This window comes from Dendrobates tinctorius, unplaced genomic scaffold, assembly GCF_039654945.1.
Source record: "Dendrobates tinctorius isolate UK_male_01 unplaced genomic scaffold, ASM3965494v1 ptg000070l, whole genome shotgun sequence".
Classification (NCBI taxonomy): Eukaryota; Metazoa; Chordata; class Amphibia; order Anura; family Dendrobatidae; genus Dendrobates; species Dendrobates tinctorius.
Window position 1 is genome coordinate 91,814,357 of NW_027361738.1, and position 13,872 is coordinate 91,828,228.

The following is a 13,872-nucleotide window of genomic DNA, read 5'->3' on the forward strand; positions in this document are numbered from 1 at the left end:
AATAGATGTGATGATGATTCCACATTGTAGTTTCTTGTTGAACAAGTTTGCAGACTGCAGACAACCCCACAATGCATCCAGTCATGGTTGATGTCCCCACTACAGATGCCCATTGCCCATGGACATCACCAAATTATGATTTTTTTAATAGCCTGTTTAGATCCTACTGTTATGCACGCAGAACGATTGCTAATATGTGGAGTATCATTGCTCTCGGCAGCACATTCTACACAAAACAATATTTTTCTACTAACGAAAGTTTTTAAATATAACTTAAATTTAAATCTACCGTTTCTATGCATAGATATACACTCACTGGCCACTTTATTAGGTACACCATGCTAGTAAGGGGTTGGACCCCCTTTTGCCTTCAGAACTGCCTCAATTCTTCGTGGCAGAGATTCAACAAGGTGCTGGAAGCATTCCTCAGAGATTTTGGACCATATTGACATGATGGCATCACACAGTTGGCGCAGATTTGTCGGCTGCACATCCCTGATGCGAATCTCCCATTCCACCACATCCCAAAGATGCTCTATTGGATTGAGATCTGGTGACTGAGGAGGCCATTTGAGTACAGTAAACTCATTGTCATGTTCAAGAAACCAATCTGAGATGATTCGAGCTTTATGACATGGCGCATTATCCTGCTGAAAGTAGCCATCAGATGTTGGGTACATTGTGGTCATAAAGGGATGGACATGGTCAGCAACAATACTCAGGTAGGCTGTGGCGTTGCAACGATGCTCAATTGGTACCAAGGGGCCCAAAGAGTGCCAAGAAAAAATTCCCCACACCATGACACCACCACCACCAGCCTGAACCGTTGATACAAGGCAGGATGGATCCATGCTTTCATGTTGTTTACGCCAAATTCTGACCCTACCATCCGAATGTCGCAGCAGAAATCGAGACTCATCAGACCAGGCAACGTTTTTCCAATCTTCTACTGTCCAATTTCGATGAGCTTGTGCAAATTGTAGCCTCAGTTTCCTGTTCTTAGCTGAGAGGAGTGGTACCCAGTGTGGTCTTCTGCTGCTGTAGCCCATCTGCCTCAAAGTTCGACGCACTGTGCGTTCAGAGATGCTCTTCTGCCTACCTTGGTTGTAACGGGTGGCAATTTGAGTCACTGTTGCCTTTCTATCAGCTCGAACCAGTCTGCCCATTCTCCTCTGACCTCTGGCATCAACATGGCATTTCCGGCCACAGAACTGCCGCTCACTGGATTTTTTTTCTTTTTCGGACCATTCTCTGTAAACCCTAGAGATGGTTGTGCGTGAAAATCCCAGTAGATCAGCAGTTTCTGAAATTCTCAGACCAGCCCTTCTGGCACCAACAATCATGCCACGTTCAAAGGCACTCAAATCACCTTTCTTCCCCATACTGATGCTCGGTTTGAACTGCAGGAGATTGTCTTGACCATGTCTACATGCCTAAATGCACTGAGTTGCCGCCATGTGATTGGCTGATTAGAAATTAAGTCTTAACACACAGTTGGACAGGTGTACCTAATAAAGTGGCCAGTGAGTGTATATCTTTATGGCTCCAGGCTACACGCATACTCTTTGTGTAGACTATTATCTTCCACTTTCATCCTGTTTACTGTCTGCAGACTTGCAAAAGGCGCATCAGATCACTGCAGGATCTGACTACTCTGTGTTTGGTTGTAGTCTGTAACCGTGACATGACATAGGTTTGCATAGGAGCTGAATACTTAGAACAGTAGGAGCTATTGAGTTAAGGTTTTATTCTCTTTTTACTTTTTAATTTTACATGCATTAAAGCTATAAAACGCTTGCAAGAATAATAATTCCCCTAAGATAAGAAGAATAAAATTGAAGAAATGTTTTCCCATGCTGAGACTTGACCATGCAAAGTCACCACGACCAGAAGAAGGAATGTGATCTCGAGCAAGTGATCTACTTAAGAACAAAGGCTATTCAGGGCAGTATATTTGCTCTAATAACAGGTCATAAAAGATTATTTTACAGTTTACCTTAATGCCAGCAAAAAATTCTTCGCTCTCTAGAATGAGACTGTGAACATCTGGTTCTTCTAAGTTAAAGCTGGAGACGCTGCAGTATATCTATGTGATAAAACGTGATGACAGAATGAGGTGGGACAATAACCGGTGGTCCAACATCAAAGGACTCGGTGCGTCTTATCACGCCTCGACTCCACATATGAACAAAGGGAACATTTAGGGTGCTAGTTAATAAACAAGAAAAGATCTTGAGATGTAATGAGGTGAGCTTTTACGGATGGAAAAATCAAACTAAAGAAGAGAAACATGAAAAGTTTGCAAACTTTGATGTAGATCTTTCGAGAAGACTTTGAAAGGCAAGAAAAGAGTACATTTTTTACCAAATCAGGACGATCTTCCATGAAAAGCTCTAACGGCTCTTAGGCTGGTTCCACATATCCAATGACGATCATTATAGTGCTAGATTTATTTTTCACTTGACTCTTGGACTATACTTAACTTGCTTGATACCAAGTAGAAAGAAGTCTTGTACAGGTTGTAGTCACCTAACACATGACAAACTGGATGGGATCATCTGAGTCACCTCTCTAAACTGCCCACGATTCTCACACAATCTAACTCTATGGTATGCATACCCTAGATTTTCCAGAACCCAGACCATAATTGAAATAACTGGACCAAACGTAGATCATTATATGGTTCTGTGGTGATCTTCACTAACTTCTGAAGACCCGTGAGGGTTCCGGGTTCTATAGTCATAATATAAAGATCTAAAATCAGCCTAATGATGAAAAGATCTAAATAAATTCAGAAGATCCATGAAGTGTCCAAGTCCTATAGCCATAATATAGACATCTAGAACCAGCTTAACAATGAGAAGTTTCACACTAAATTCAGAAGGTCACTAAAAGGGTCCAGGTCCTATAGCCATAATACAGAATTTTAGAACCAGCTTAATCATCAGAAGATCTAGAATAAGTTCAGAAGATCCATTAAGGGTACATGTCCTGTAGTCATAAAATAGACATCTAGAACCAGATTAATAATGAGAAAACATTCAGGTCCCATAATCATAATGTAGACTTGTAGAACCAGCATAATGATTAGAAGATCTACACTAAGTTCAGAAAACCCATGAAGGGTCCAGGTCCTATAGCCATAATATATACATATAGAACCAGCTTAATGATGAGAATATCTACAGTAAGTTCAGTTGACCCTTGAAGGGTCCAGGTCCTATAGCTATAACATAGACATCTAGAACCAAATTAATGATGAGAAGATCTACACTAAGTTCAGAAGTACCATGAAGGGTCCAGGTCTTATAGCCATAATATTGACATCTAGAGCCAACCTAATGACGAAAATATCTACACTAAATTCAAAAGACCCATGAAGGGTCCAGGTCCTATATCCATAATATAGACATCTAGAACCAGCTTAATGATGAGAAGATCCACACTAAATTCAGAAAATCTCCAAAAGGTTCAGGTCCTATAGCCATAATACGGAATTCTAGAACCAGCTTAATGATCAGAAAATCTAGATTAAGTTCAGAAGATCCATTAAGGGTCCAGGTCCAGTAGTCATAAAATTGACATCTAGAACCAGCTTAATGATGAGAAAATATACACTAAGTTCAGAAGAACCATGAAGGAACCAGGTCCTATAGCCATAATATAGACATCTAGAACCAACTTAGTAAAGAGAAGATCTACACTAAGTTCAGAAGAACCATGAAGGGTCCAGGTCCTATAGCTATAATATAGACATAAAGAACCAGCCTAATAATGTGAAGATCTACTCTTTGTTAAAAAAAAAAAAAAAATCACTGGAAGGATTGGTAGAGGACTTGGGAAACCAAAGTTGTTTAAGAAATCCTTTTAAAATCCTAAAATAATGAACATAAAACTATATAGAAGAGAGTCACTTCAAGGGAAAAATGTTTTCTTACTCTGTCTCCAAGTCTGACATTTATGCCATCCAACTCTATGATAGAAAATGGCTGCACTACAGCTTCTTGCCGAAGTTCTTCCTTCTCACCATCACTCGATAGTCTAGACCATCTTACGACGAATCCCAGAGAATTGTTTGTCATAGGAGACTCAAAATCACACTTGAGGTGAACACTGTTGCCGACCCTTTCTGGCACAATTTCCGGAGTTGAAGGAGATTCAGGTATTAGACTTTGTGAGTTGGATTCACCTGTTGATTATAAATGTAATTATTTTCCAATAATTCTATAGAATCAATTTAAGAAAACTCATTGTGAACATTTGTTCACTTACTTGTGCATAAACCATTGACTTCTATCTCTCCATCGTCACATTGGGATTTGGATTCTGGAACCACTGAAAAAAAAAAAGAGCTGTGAAAGTCAAGGAGTTCAGAAACTTTTACAAAAGTAATGCAAATATGTATCATACCCTTAGCATCAATGAGTGATTGCTGGGTGTTTAGTCTCTGGGATCCCCCAGACTTTGCTGATTTTTTTGGATACTGGAAGGCCAGACCTTAATTATTTACACACTGATAGGCTATCCTTGTCACCACTTATGATCTTCACTCAATGATTCTGAATGTCTCTTGATATATTTTCACACCAGTCCTCAGGACTTTTTCTGAGCTGCACCCACATGTGAAATTCACTGCCCCAAACTACCAGACTTGTGTCTACCATTCCCAGTCTTACACTTATCGTAAAAACCCATATCTTCAAGGAGGCCTATATTACATAGCGATCGTCCATTGACCATGCACAATTGACCCTAGTCACAAAGACCTCTACTCCACTCTGTCTACAACTAGGTATCCACAATTCATACCTGGCTGTATGACTGGTTCTTGCAAACAACTGAGGACTTAACTAATTCAATTGGGGGTGTGCGGAATGTTTTTTTTGTCAGAAAGAAGATGTATCATGGGAAAATTTCAACCACCATTGTCCTCCCAAGGAGGGTCATCAGTTTACTGCTACTAGATGACTTGACTCTCAAGATTGTGTCCGTTGCAACTTTACCCAACTAGGATTTATGAAGGATCATGACTAATGGAAGGGGGTTTATGAAGGAGATTAAGTCCCTCAACCCAATTGTGTCAAATAACCACCATGAATCATTTTATCTCTTGTGTGCTCATATGTAATCTTTTAAGAGTATTGGTGACAGCAACTCTATACCCAAACTATGCTTCCAGAGCAGTTGATACCAGAAAAAAAGGTCCTTACAGATGACTGCCCTGAGCTCAATCGTACAGTGGAGTCTGCCTGGGTCCCCAGCGAGCACCACATTCAACTGCCATGGACGCCCTGCTCTGCCACTCTCCATCCTGTGGGCTACCGGTTGCTTTAGGTCTAGGGCCATTGGGACTTAGTGGCATGTAAAGGACATCACTGCCCTGAAACAGAAGGTGCAACAACCTTATCCCATCGCTCCACCTGCACTTGGATGTTAAGTGACGGAGAAGACTCTGGGACTTGGGATGAGGGACATTAAATCTTTTTGGAACACTTTGTTATGTGTTAAGGGGGCATTCAGGGGACGTTAAAAGGTGTTAGAGGGAAACTGGGGCAATTTTTTTTTATGGAGCAGTCTTTTTATTTTTCGATACTTGATAATGACTTTTCATTACTTGCATTCTGGCCATTATTACTTCTTAATAGGGGCACGCACCACAGAACCTGAAGACCCACCTGTTCTGACAAGCCTACAGTCTGCAATGATCTTTGGTCTACTGAACCACCGCACAACCTGCTCTACCCTCTCCTAGTGTATACTCACCCATCCCCTGTAAACTGTGAGCCCTCGCGGGCAGGGTCCTCTCTCTTTCTGTACTTGTGTGTCCCTTGTCTTACACATGTTTATTGTACTTGTCTATATTTCCCCTTTTCACATGTAAAGCGCCATGGAATAAATGGCGCTATATAAATGCTTAATAATAATAATAATAGTTGCTTCATAATGATACGTTCATGACTTTTAAGGGGGAACTTCCACCATTATTACATTATAAGGGGGCAACCTTTATTACTGTAGGGGGCACAAAGGGAACATTATAATCATACCGATGGTTTTCAAGCACAGTATTTAGGATGCTGCAGAACATTGCAGGAACAGATATGGACATAGCACTAGGGGTTTCACCCGAATGGAGAGTTTGTGGGTTAGGAATCGGGAGTACACTGGGAAAACATGAGGACAGTGCTGGAAATATGAGAAGTGAAATCTGTCTTTGTTGCAACCGCTGCAGATGAGATGTGGCTGGAAGAAGTCAGCATAGCGGTCCGGGGCAGATGGAGAAGATAGGAAAAGTGATAATCATTTGAGAGTCACTCTATATAGGTGTATTTATATGTTCTACAGGACTGGTATCTACTACTATATGGCCAACGCATGGCGGTAATATCGGTCATGGTCTTTGTGTAGCAGTAAAGCGCTACGGAATATGTTAGCGCTATATAAAAGTAAAGATTATTACGGTATTATTATTATTTACTGAATTACGCCCTACGATTAAGGATCACCTGTTGTTGCACACACGCATTTCCTAGTATGGAGACCCATTCAGATGTGTTTCGCCCCAAGCTCCCCCTGTGCTCCACACTCCACAATACACCAAATCTTTCATCTTTACATTTTGCTCCCTATCAGTAAAAAGACTTACTTTCTGCACAGTAGCCCATACAACCTTGTGTAGGCTGCAACAAATATACAAAAAAGTCCCCACAATTTCTGACAGTCACCGGGATGCGGAATAGGCAACAATCTTTGGTGCTGCTGAAGAAGAACTGCCACGTGGCACAAGCCGTGAGCTGCCGCACCTCCCCCGGAGATGGGAGAGACTCCGAGTCCCTAAGAGACAACCATATAGGAGCTTGTGTCCCACAATGATTCATCTGCGGAGGAAAAAACAAGAGAGTTGGCATTAGGGGTGTCTTCCAAGCTCTGAATACACTAGATCAAGGGTCCCCAATCACCAGTCCGCGGCCCAGGACTGGGCTGTTGCAGTTCTGTTGCCAGGCCGTGGAGCCCCGGCTCAGAATGCTCGACACAAGGGGAGCTGGTGGCTGTAGCACTGTAGTGACAGCTGCAACCGCCGGCTTCCAGAAGACATCGATATTCACCCTCAGTTCCTGCATCCCTGTCGGGAGCAGCAGCTTCATCTAGTGCTGAGCAGTCACGTAGTACCGCTTATTAAGGTCATGAATATGGACGTGACTCCACTCCCATAGGCGTGGCGTCCATATTCATGACCTTAATGAGTGGTACTACGTGACCGCTCCGCACAGGAAGAAGCTGACGCGCCAGGATAGAGATGCAGGGAAGTTCAGCGACAGTGTGAGGGTAAGTATGATGGGGGAGGACGGGGGAGCCCAGCCCTGCATACAAGGGTGGGAGCGGAGCCATGCATACAAGGGTGGGAGCGGAGCCATGCATGCAAGGGTGGGAGCGGAGCCATGTATACAAGGGTGGGAGTGGAGCCATGCATACAAGGGTGTCGCTATCTCCCATTACCCCTGGATGGGACCGTCTTGTTGCAGGAAAACAAGCCCAGTGCTCCCACTCATTCAAAACCTATGGTGAGTTGAGTCGCATTCACATTATAACTATTATAATTAAATGATAAGTATGCACTACTAAACTATAACAATGTCAATAGCCCCGCCCCCTTATCACCAAGGCCCCGCCCCTGCCACACTTCCATCCCTGCCCTGCCGGGCCATGGAAGAATGATCTTGCTTGAAGCCGGTCCCTGGTGCAAAAAAGGTTGGGGACAACTGCACTAGATTACATTGAGCGGATTCTCCAATTTTCCACAATGCCTAGGGATTTCTCGAACTATTGGCATCCACCTTGGCTGAATATTGAGGTCTCTAGGTAATTCCTATCTAAGGGTTTTCTGTCTGAGCTATAAACGTTTCCTATCAACTTATTCTTTAAAACTTTTCCTAACTTTATTTAACTATATAAAGGGGTTGTCCACCTCTGGGGATTTTTTTTCTTAATTAAATGCTTGTATTTTTGGCTAACTTAAATTCCGACAGCAAGCCCATTTCCAAATCTGATGGAAAGTTAGTAATGATTCTCTCTTTTCTGAGCTCCTCTTAGCTTCTTTATGACCACAGACCACATCAATGTGTTGAATGTGCTTGGAAATAAAGAGACCGAATAAGGAAAACTGCAAAATGATTAATGAAATCCATGCATTGTGGTGAAAAACCCCTTCAATATTCAACACTTTCAATCCATCCATCTTTACCTGTCATCATAGAATACACTAAAAGAAACTTAAGAAACTAATAGACATAAGAGGATCCAATAGGAATTAAATTCATGATGAATTATAAGGAGCGGGCTGAACCTGGTGAATTAGAAAATGTGCAACTCAGGTGAATCAACTAAAATGGCCACATTTATTTTACACATTACGAAAAATCGCATCAAGCAGCAAAGGCTCACATGACCTCGAGCACGATCGTGCCAGTTTCCCAATAATAGTGCAGCTATCTCATCACACGCTATAGCGCAGCCAATCAGAAGGGACTATCATAGCAGTGCCAGTATGATAGTAGTTATATTCTTGTACATAGGAGCAGTATTATAGTAGTTCTATTCTTGTACATAGGGGACAGTACTATAGTAGTTATATTCTTGTACATAGGAGCAGTATTATAGTAGTTATATTCTTGTACATAGGGGTCAGTATTATAGTAGTTATATTCTTGTACATAGGGGCAGTATTATAGTAGTTATATTCTTGTACATAGGAGCATTATTATAGTAGTTATATTCTGGTACATAGGAGCAGTACTATAGTAGTTATATTCTTGTACATAGGAGCAGTATTATAGTAGTTATATTCTTGTACATAGGGGGCAGTGTTATAGTAGTTATATTCTTGTACATAGGAGCAGTATTAAAGTAGTTATATTCTTGTACATAGGGGACAGTACTATAGTAGTTATATTCTTGTACATAGGAGCAGTATTATAGTAGTTCTATTCTTGTACATAGGGGACAGTACTATAGTAGTTATATTCTTGTACATAGGGGCAGTATTATAGTAGTTATATTCTTGTACATAGGAGCATTATTATAGTAGTTATATTCTGGTACATAGGAGCAGTACTATAGTAGTCATATTCTTGTACATAGGAGCAGTATTATAGTAGTTATATTCTTGTACATAGGGGGCAGTGTTATAGTAGTTATATTCTTGTACATAGGAGCAGTATTATAGTAGTTATATTCTTGTACATAGGGGCAGTATTATAGTAGTTATATTCTTGTACATAGGAGCAGTATTATAGTAGTTATATTCTTGTACATAGGGGACAGTACTATAGTAGTTATATTCTTGTACATAGGAGCAGTATTATAGTAGTTCTATTCTTGTACATAGGGGACAGTACTATAGTAGTTATATTCTTGTACATAGGAGCAGTATTATAGTAGTTATATTCTTGTACATAGGGGCAGTATTATAGTAGTTATATTCTTGTACATAGGAGCAGTATTATAGTAGTTATATTCTGGTACATAGGAGCAGTACTATAGTAGTTATATTCTTGTACATAGGAGCAGTATTATAGTAGTTATATTCTTGTACATAGGGGGCAGTGTTATAGTAGTTATATTCTTGTACATAGGAGCAGTATTAAAGTAGTTATATTCTTGTACATAGGGGACAGTACTATAGTAGTTATATTCTTGTACATAGGAGCAGTATTATAGTAGTTATATTCTTGTACATAGGAGCAGTATTATAGTAGTTATATTCTTGTACATAGGAGCAGTATTATAGTAGTTATATTCTGGTACATAGGGGCAGTATTATAGTAGTTCTATTCTTGTACATAGGGGACAGTACTATAGTAGTTATATTCTTGTACATAAGGGGCAGTATTATAGTAGTTATATTCTTGTACATAGGAGCAGTATTATAGTAGTTATATTCTTGTACATAAGGGGCAGTATTATAGTAGTTATATTCTTGTACATAGGGGCAGTATTATAGCAGTTATATTCCTGTACATAGGGGCAGTATTATAGTAGATATATTCTTGAACATAGGGGACAGTATTATAGTAGTTATACTCTTGTACATAGGAGCAGTATTATAGTAGTTATTTTCTTGTACATAGGGGCATTATTACAGTAGTTATATTCTTGTACATAGGAGCAGTATTATAGTAGCTATATTCTTGTACATAGGAGCAGTATTATAGTAGTTATATTCTTGTACATAAGGGGCAGTATTATAGTAGTTATGTTCTTGTACATAGGGGCATTATTATAGTAGTTATATTCTTGTACATAGGGGAAGTATTATAGTAGTTATATTATTGTACATAGGGGCAGTATCATAGTAGTTATATTCTTGTACATAGGGGAAGTATTATAATAGTTATATTCTTGTACATAGGAGCAGTATTATAGTAGTTATATTCTTGCACAAAAGGGGCAGTATTATAGTAGTTATATTCTTGTACATAGGGACAGTATTATAGTAGTTATATTCTTGTACAAAGGAGCAGTATTGTAGTAGTTATATTCTTGTACATAAGGGGCAGTATTATAGTAGTTATATTCTTGTACATAGGGGCAGTATTATAGTAGTTATATTCTTGTACATAGGAGCAGTATTGTAGTAGTTATATTCTTGTACATAAGGGGCAGTATTATAGTAGTTATATTCTTGTACATAGGGGGCGGTATTATAGTAGCTATATTCTTGTACATAGGGGCATTATTATAGTAGTTATATTCTTGTACATAAGGGGCAATTTTTATTGTATAAAACCCACAAATACAATTAAAATAAACAGAATTCTTCCTTAATACAAAACATAAATTCTCATGAATGCATCAGACAATAATTACAGAACTAAATTAATATATTAGGAATAAAGGTAACTTAGAGTTCACTCCTGTCGAAGGAAGAATATGAAATAAACACTTTTAGTAACACGATCATGTTATTATCCCACAGACACATTCCTCCATAGTTTCTCATTACTCTGACTTTTCTTTATCTCTATCGCTCTTATCCATCTGAGCTCGGACAGTATCTTTGTGGCTGCGGTGACGGGATGGAAGGGCTCGCTGTGGAGGGACACTCGGGTTCTCATGTGCCAGTGGTAATACTTAATGGTGGTAATGATCAGGTACATTGTCCCCCTGTCGATGTTACCGTCAGTGGATGGGACTCCATAGATAATGTCAGGGTATTTCAGGGACAGCAGTCTGGGGATTTTCAGCTTGGTCGATACTTCCGTCCATATTTCCCTACCTCCCCAGCAATCACAAATAAAATGCTCCATGGTTTCCTCCTGCTGACAACCAAGGGGACAGTTCCGATCCGAAACACTTAAATATTTTAAGTTCCCCCTCACAAAGAGCTTCCCATGTAGCGACAGCCAAGCAATGTCAAAAAGCTTTGCTGGAAGTCGCCTCCCATTGAGGAATCGGAGACTGTCCTGAAGGGTCCTGGTGGCACAATCCCTTAGGGCCAGTGGAGAGTGGAAGAAAGTCCTACATATATGAGCACACAGATCTTTCCTCGTATTACTCTCAATGTAGGACTTCTCCAGTCCCCACTTCCTGACACACTTCAGACCATATTCCAGATACTGGGGGAGGTGGTCACCTGTCCATCTCCTCCTCTTGAGACTGCCGCCTCGCACCCAAGATTCCGCAAAAGGCAATATCCAATACCTGATACTATTCGCCCACAGGGAGCTACTGTTTGAATCCATGCTCCCAAAATTTACTTTCAGAAACAAGGAGTCAAAGAAAACCCTTGGATTCAACATATCCAGCCCGCCCTCACTCCGCCGTAGGTACGTTATTCCCCTCTTTATCAGGTTCATCCTGTTCCCCCACAAGAGCTGGAAGAACAGGCTGAGGAGCCTCGCCGAGAAGGATTCTGGCAAAGGAAAAACGACAGAGACATACAAGAAGACGGGGACCAGGTAAGTCTTCAACATAGCAACCCTTTCTCTGTAAGTCAGCCTCCAGTTCTTCCATCGCTGAACCTTTGCATTTCCGGTCTCCAATTTCTCCTCCCAATTTAGGCTGGCATTATCTTCCCTCCCAAATTTAACCCCTAAGATCTTAATATGGGTGGAGGCCTTAACAAACTGCGGCAGATCAAAGTCTGGGTCAGATTGCAATGTCCACAGAGCTTGACTCTTCTCAAGGTTGACCAGAGACCCGGAGGCCTCTGAGTAACTTCTGATGGCCGCAGACAACATCTGCACCTCATGAGGATTAGATATCACCAGCGTCACATCATCCGCATAGGCAACCACCTTCAGAGGCAAGCAGTGGGGGACCGGCACCCCCCAAAAGTTACATTCCTGCAGTGACCTCAAAAACGGGTCTATGGCAAAAACATACAGGAGTGGACTCAGCAGGCAGCCCTGTCTCACCCCCACCTCAACTCCAAAAGTGCCACCCTGCCAACCATTAATCAGAGGAAAGCTCACCGCCTCTCTGTACAAAATCTTCAGCCAATCCACAAATTGTCCTGGAATACCATACTTTGATAAAGTGGCCCACAGATAATCATGATCAGCTCTGTCAAAGGCTTTAGCCTGGTCCAGACTGACAACATATCTCCCACACCGCAGAGCTTTACATCTCTCAAACATCTCCCGTATCGAGATGACCGCTCCAGAGATGTTCCGCCCTTTTACCGTGCCAAACTGAGAGCCTACCAACAGTGCCGAGGACAAACAGACTAACTTAGAAAACAGGACCTTTGCCAGAATCTTCCTGTCAACATTCAAGAGGGCAACTGGCCTCCAGTTCTTGATGTCGCTCGGCTCCTTACCTTTAGACAGCAGAATTAATGAGGACACTCTCATGGATGGGGGCATCAGGTGATTTTCTAGACAATTTTTGTAAACATTCACAAGAATTGGAGCCAGGAGGTCTCTGAATTTCTTATAAAATTCTGCTGTTATACCATCCGGACCTGGTGCCTTCTTCAGATGTAACTTATCAATGGCCTCCTTAACCTCCTCCACCGTTAATTCTGCTGTCAAAGGAGAAAAGTCCAGATCATTAGTATCAGGCGCTGGAGTTGCCTCCAAGAACTGACTCATTTTATGTTTATCCAAAGCCTTCCTCTGAAACAAGTCAGTATAATAAGATTTCACAACCCCCAGGATACCCTCCCGAGATTCCTGCAATACACCCTGGGAGTCAATGAGACCTGTGACCAATTTATTGGCCACCCGCTCCCGGCAATTCTCAAAGGGATCAGGTGCCCCTAAGACCCCATAATCCCGTTCAAGAACCAAGGAAGTATACCTGCTGTACTGATACTGCCTTATCTCAGATTTCAGCCGGTCGATCTTCTCTTGGTTACCCCCGCCCTCCGAATACAGTGACTCCAATTCTTTGCGCAGCCTTAGGTACTGGCTATACTTACTCCTGACTTTCTTAACTGACAGTCTCTTCAAGAGGTATCTGATATCATCCTTGACGTCCTCCCACCAGTCGGCCATGTTGTCATAGAAGTCCACTCTCTGTAGATGACCCTGCAAAAGGGAGTGGACACAACTCTGGACAGAGACATCATGGAGGAGGCTAGAATTGAGTCTCCATAACCCCCTACCAACATCAGCTCGCTTAGTGGCCCCTAGGCAGGAATATAGGGCAAGATGGTCTGAGTATGGGACGACTCTCTCACTCATGGCACCAATGACTTCCATGGGACTTACAAAAGCCAGATCTATTCTACTGCCTCTATTGGAGCAGGAATAGGTTAATTTTGGCTTTCGTCCTCCCCGTTTAAAGACGTCACCTAATCCGGCCTGCAGGACTATGTTATTCAAGATCCTACCATCCCTCGTCACGGTTCTACCTGAGGAGCTGTCA

The 13,872-nt window shown here is 41.5% G+C and overlaps 1 protein-coding gene across 2 annotated transcripts in view; it reads right to left on the bottom strand.

Moving 5' to 3' along the window:
* Window positions 1–13,872, bottom strand: part of VWDE (von Willebrand factor D and EGF domains) — a 137,525-nt gene that overhangs the window by 84,466 nt on the left and 39,187 nt on the right. For both annotated transcript variants that reach the window (XM_073582119.1, XM_073582118.1), the window contains exons 3-6: window positions 6,647–6,878; window positions 4,273–4,335; window positions 3,939–4,189; window positions 1,997–2,086 (exon numbers count right to left, since the gene is read on the bottom strand). In XM_073582119.1, coding sequence (XP_073438220.1) covers window positions 1,997–2,086; window positions 3,939–4,189; window positions 4,273–4,335; window positions 6,647–6,878 — 636 coding nt within the window. The remainder of the gene's footprint in view (window positions 1–1,996; window positions 2,087–3,938; window positions 4,190–4,272; window positions 4,336–6,646; window positions 6,879–13,872) is intronic.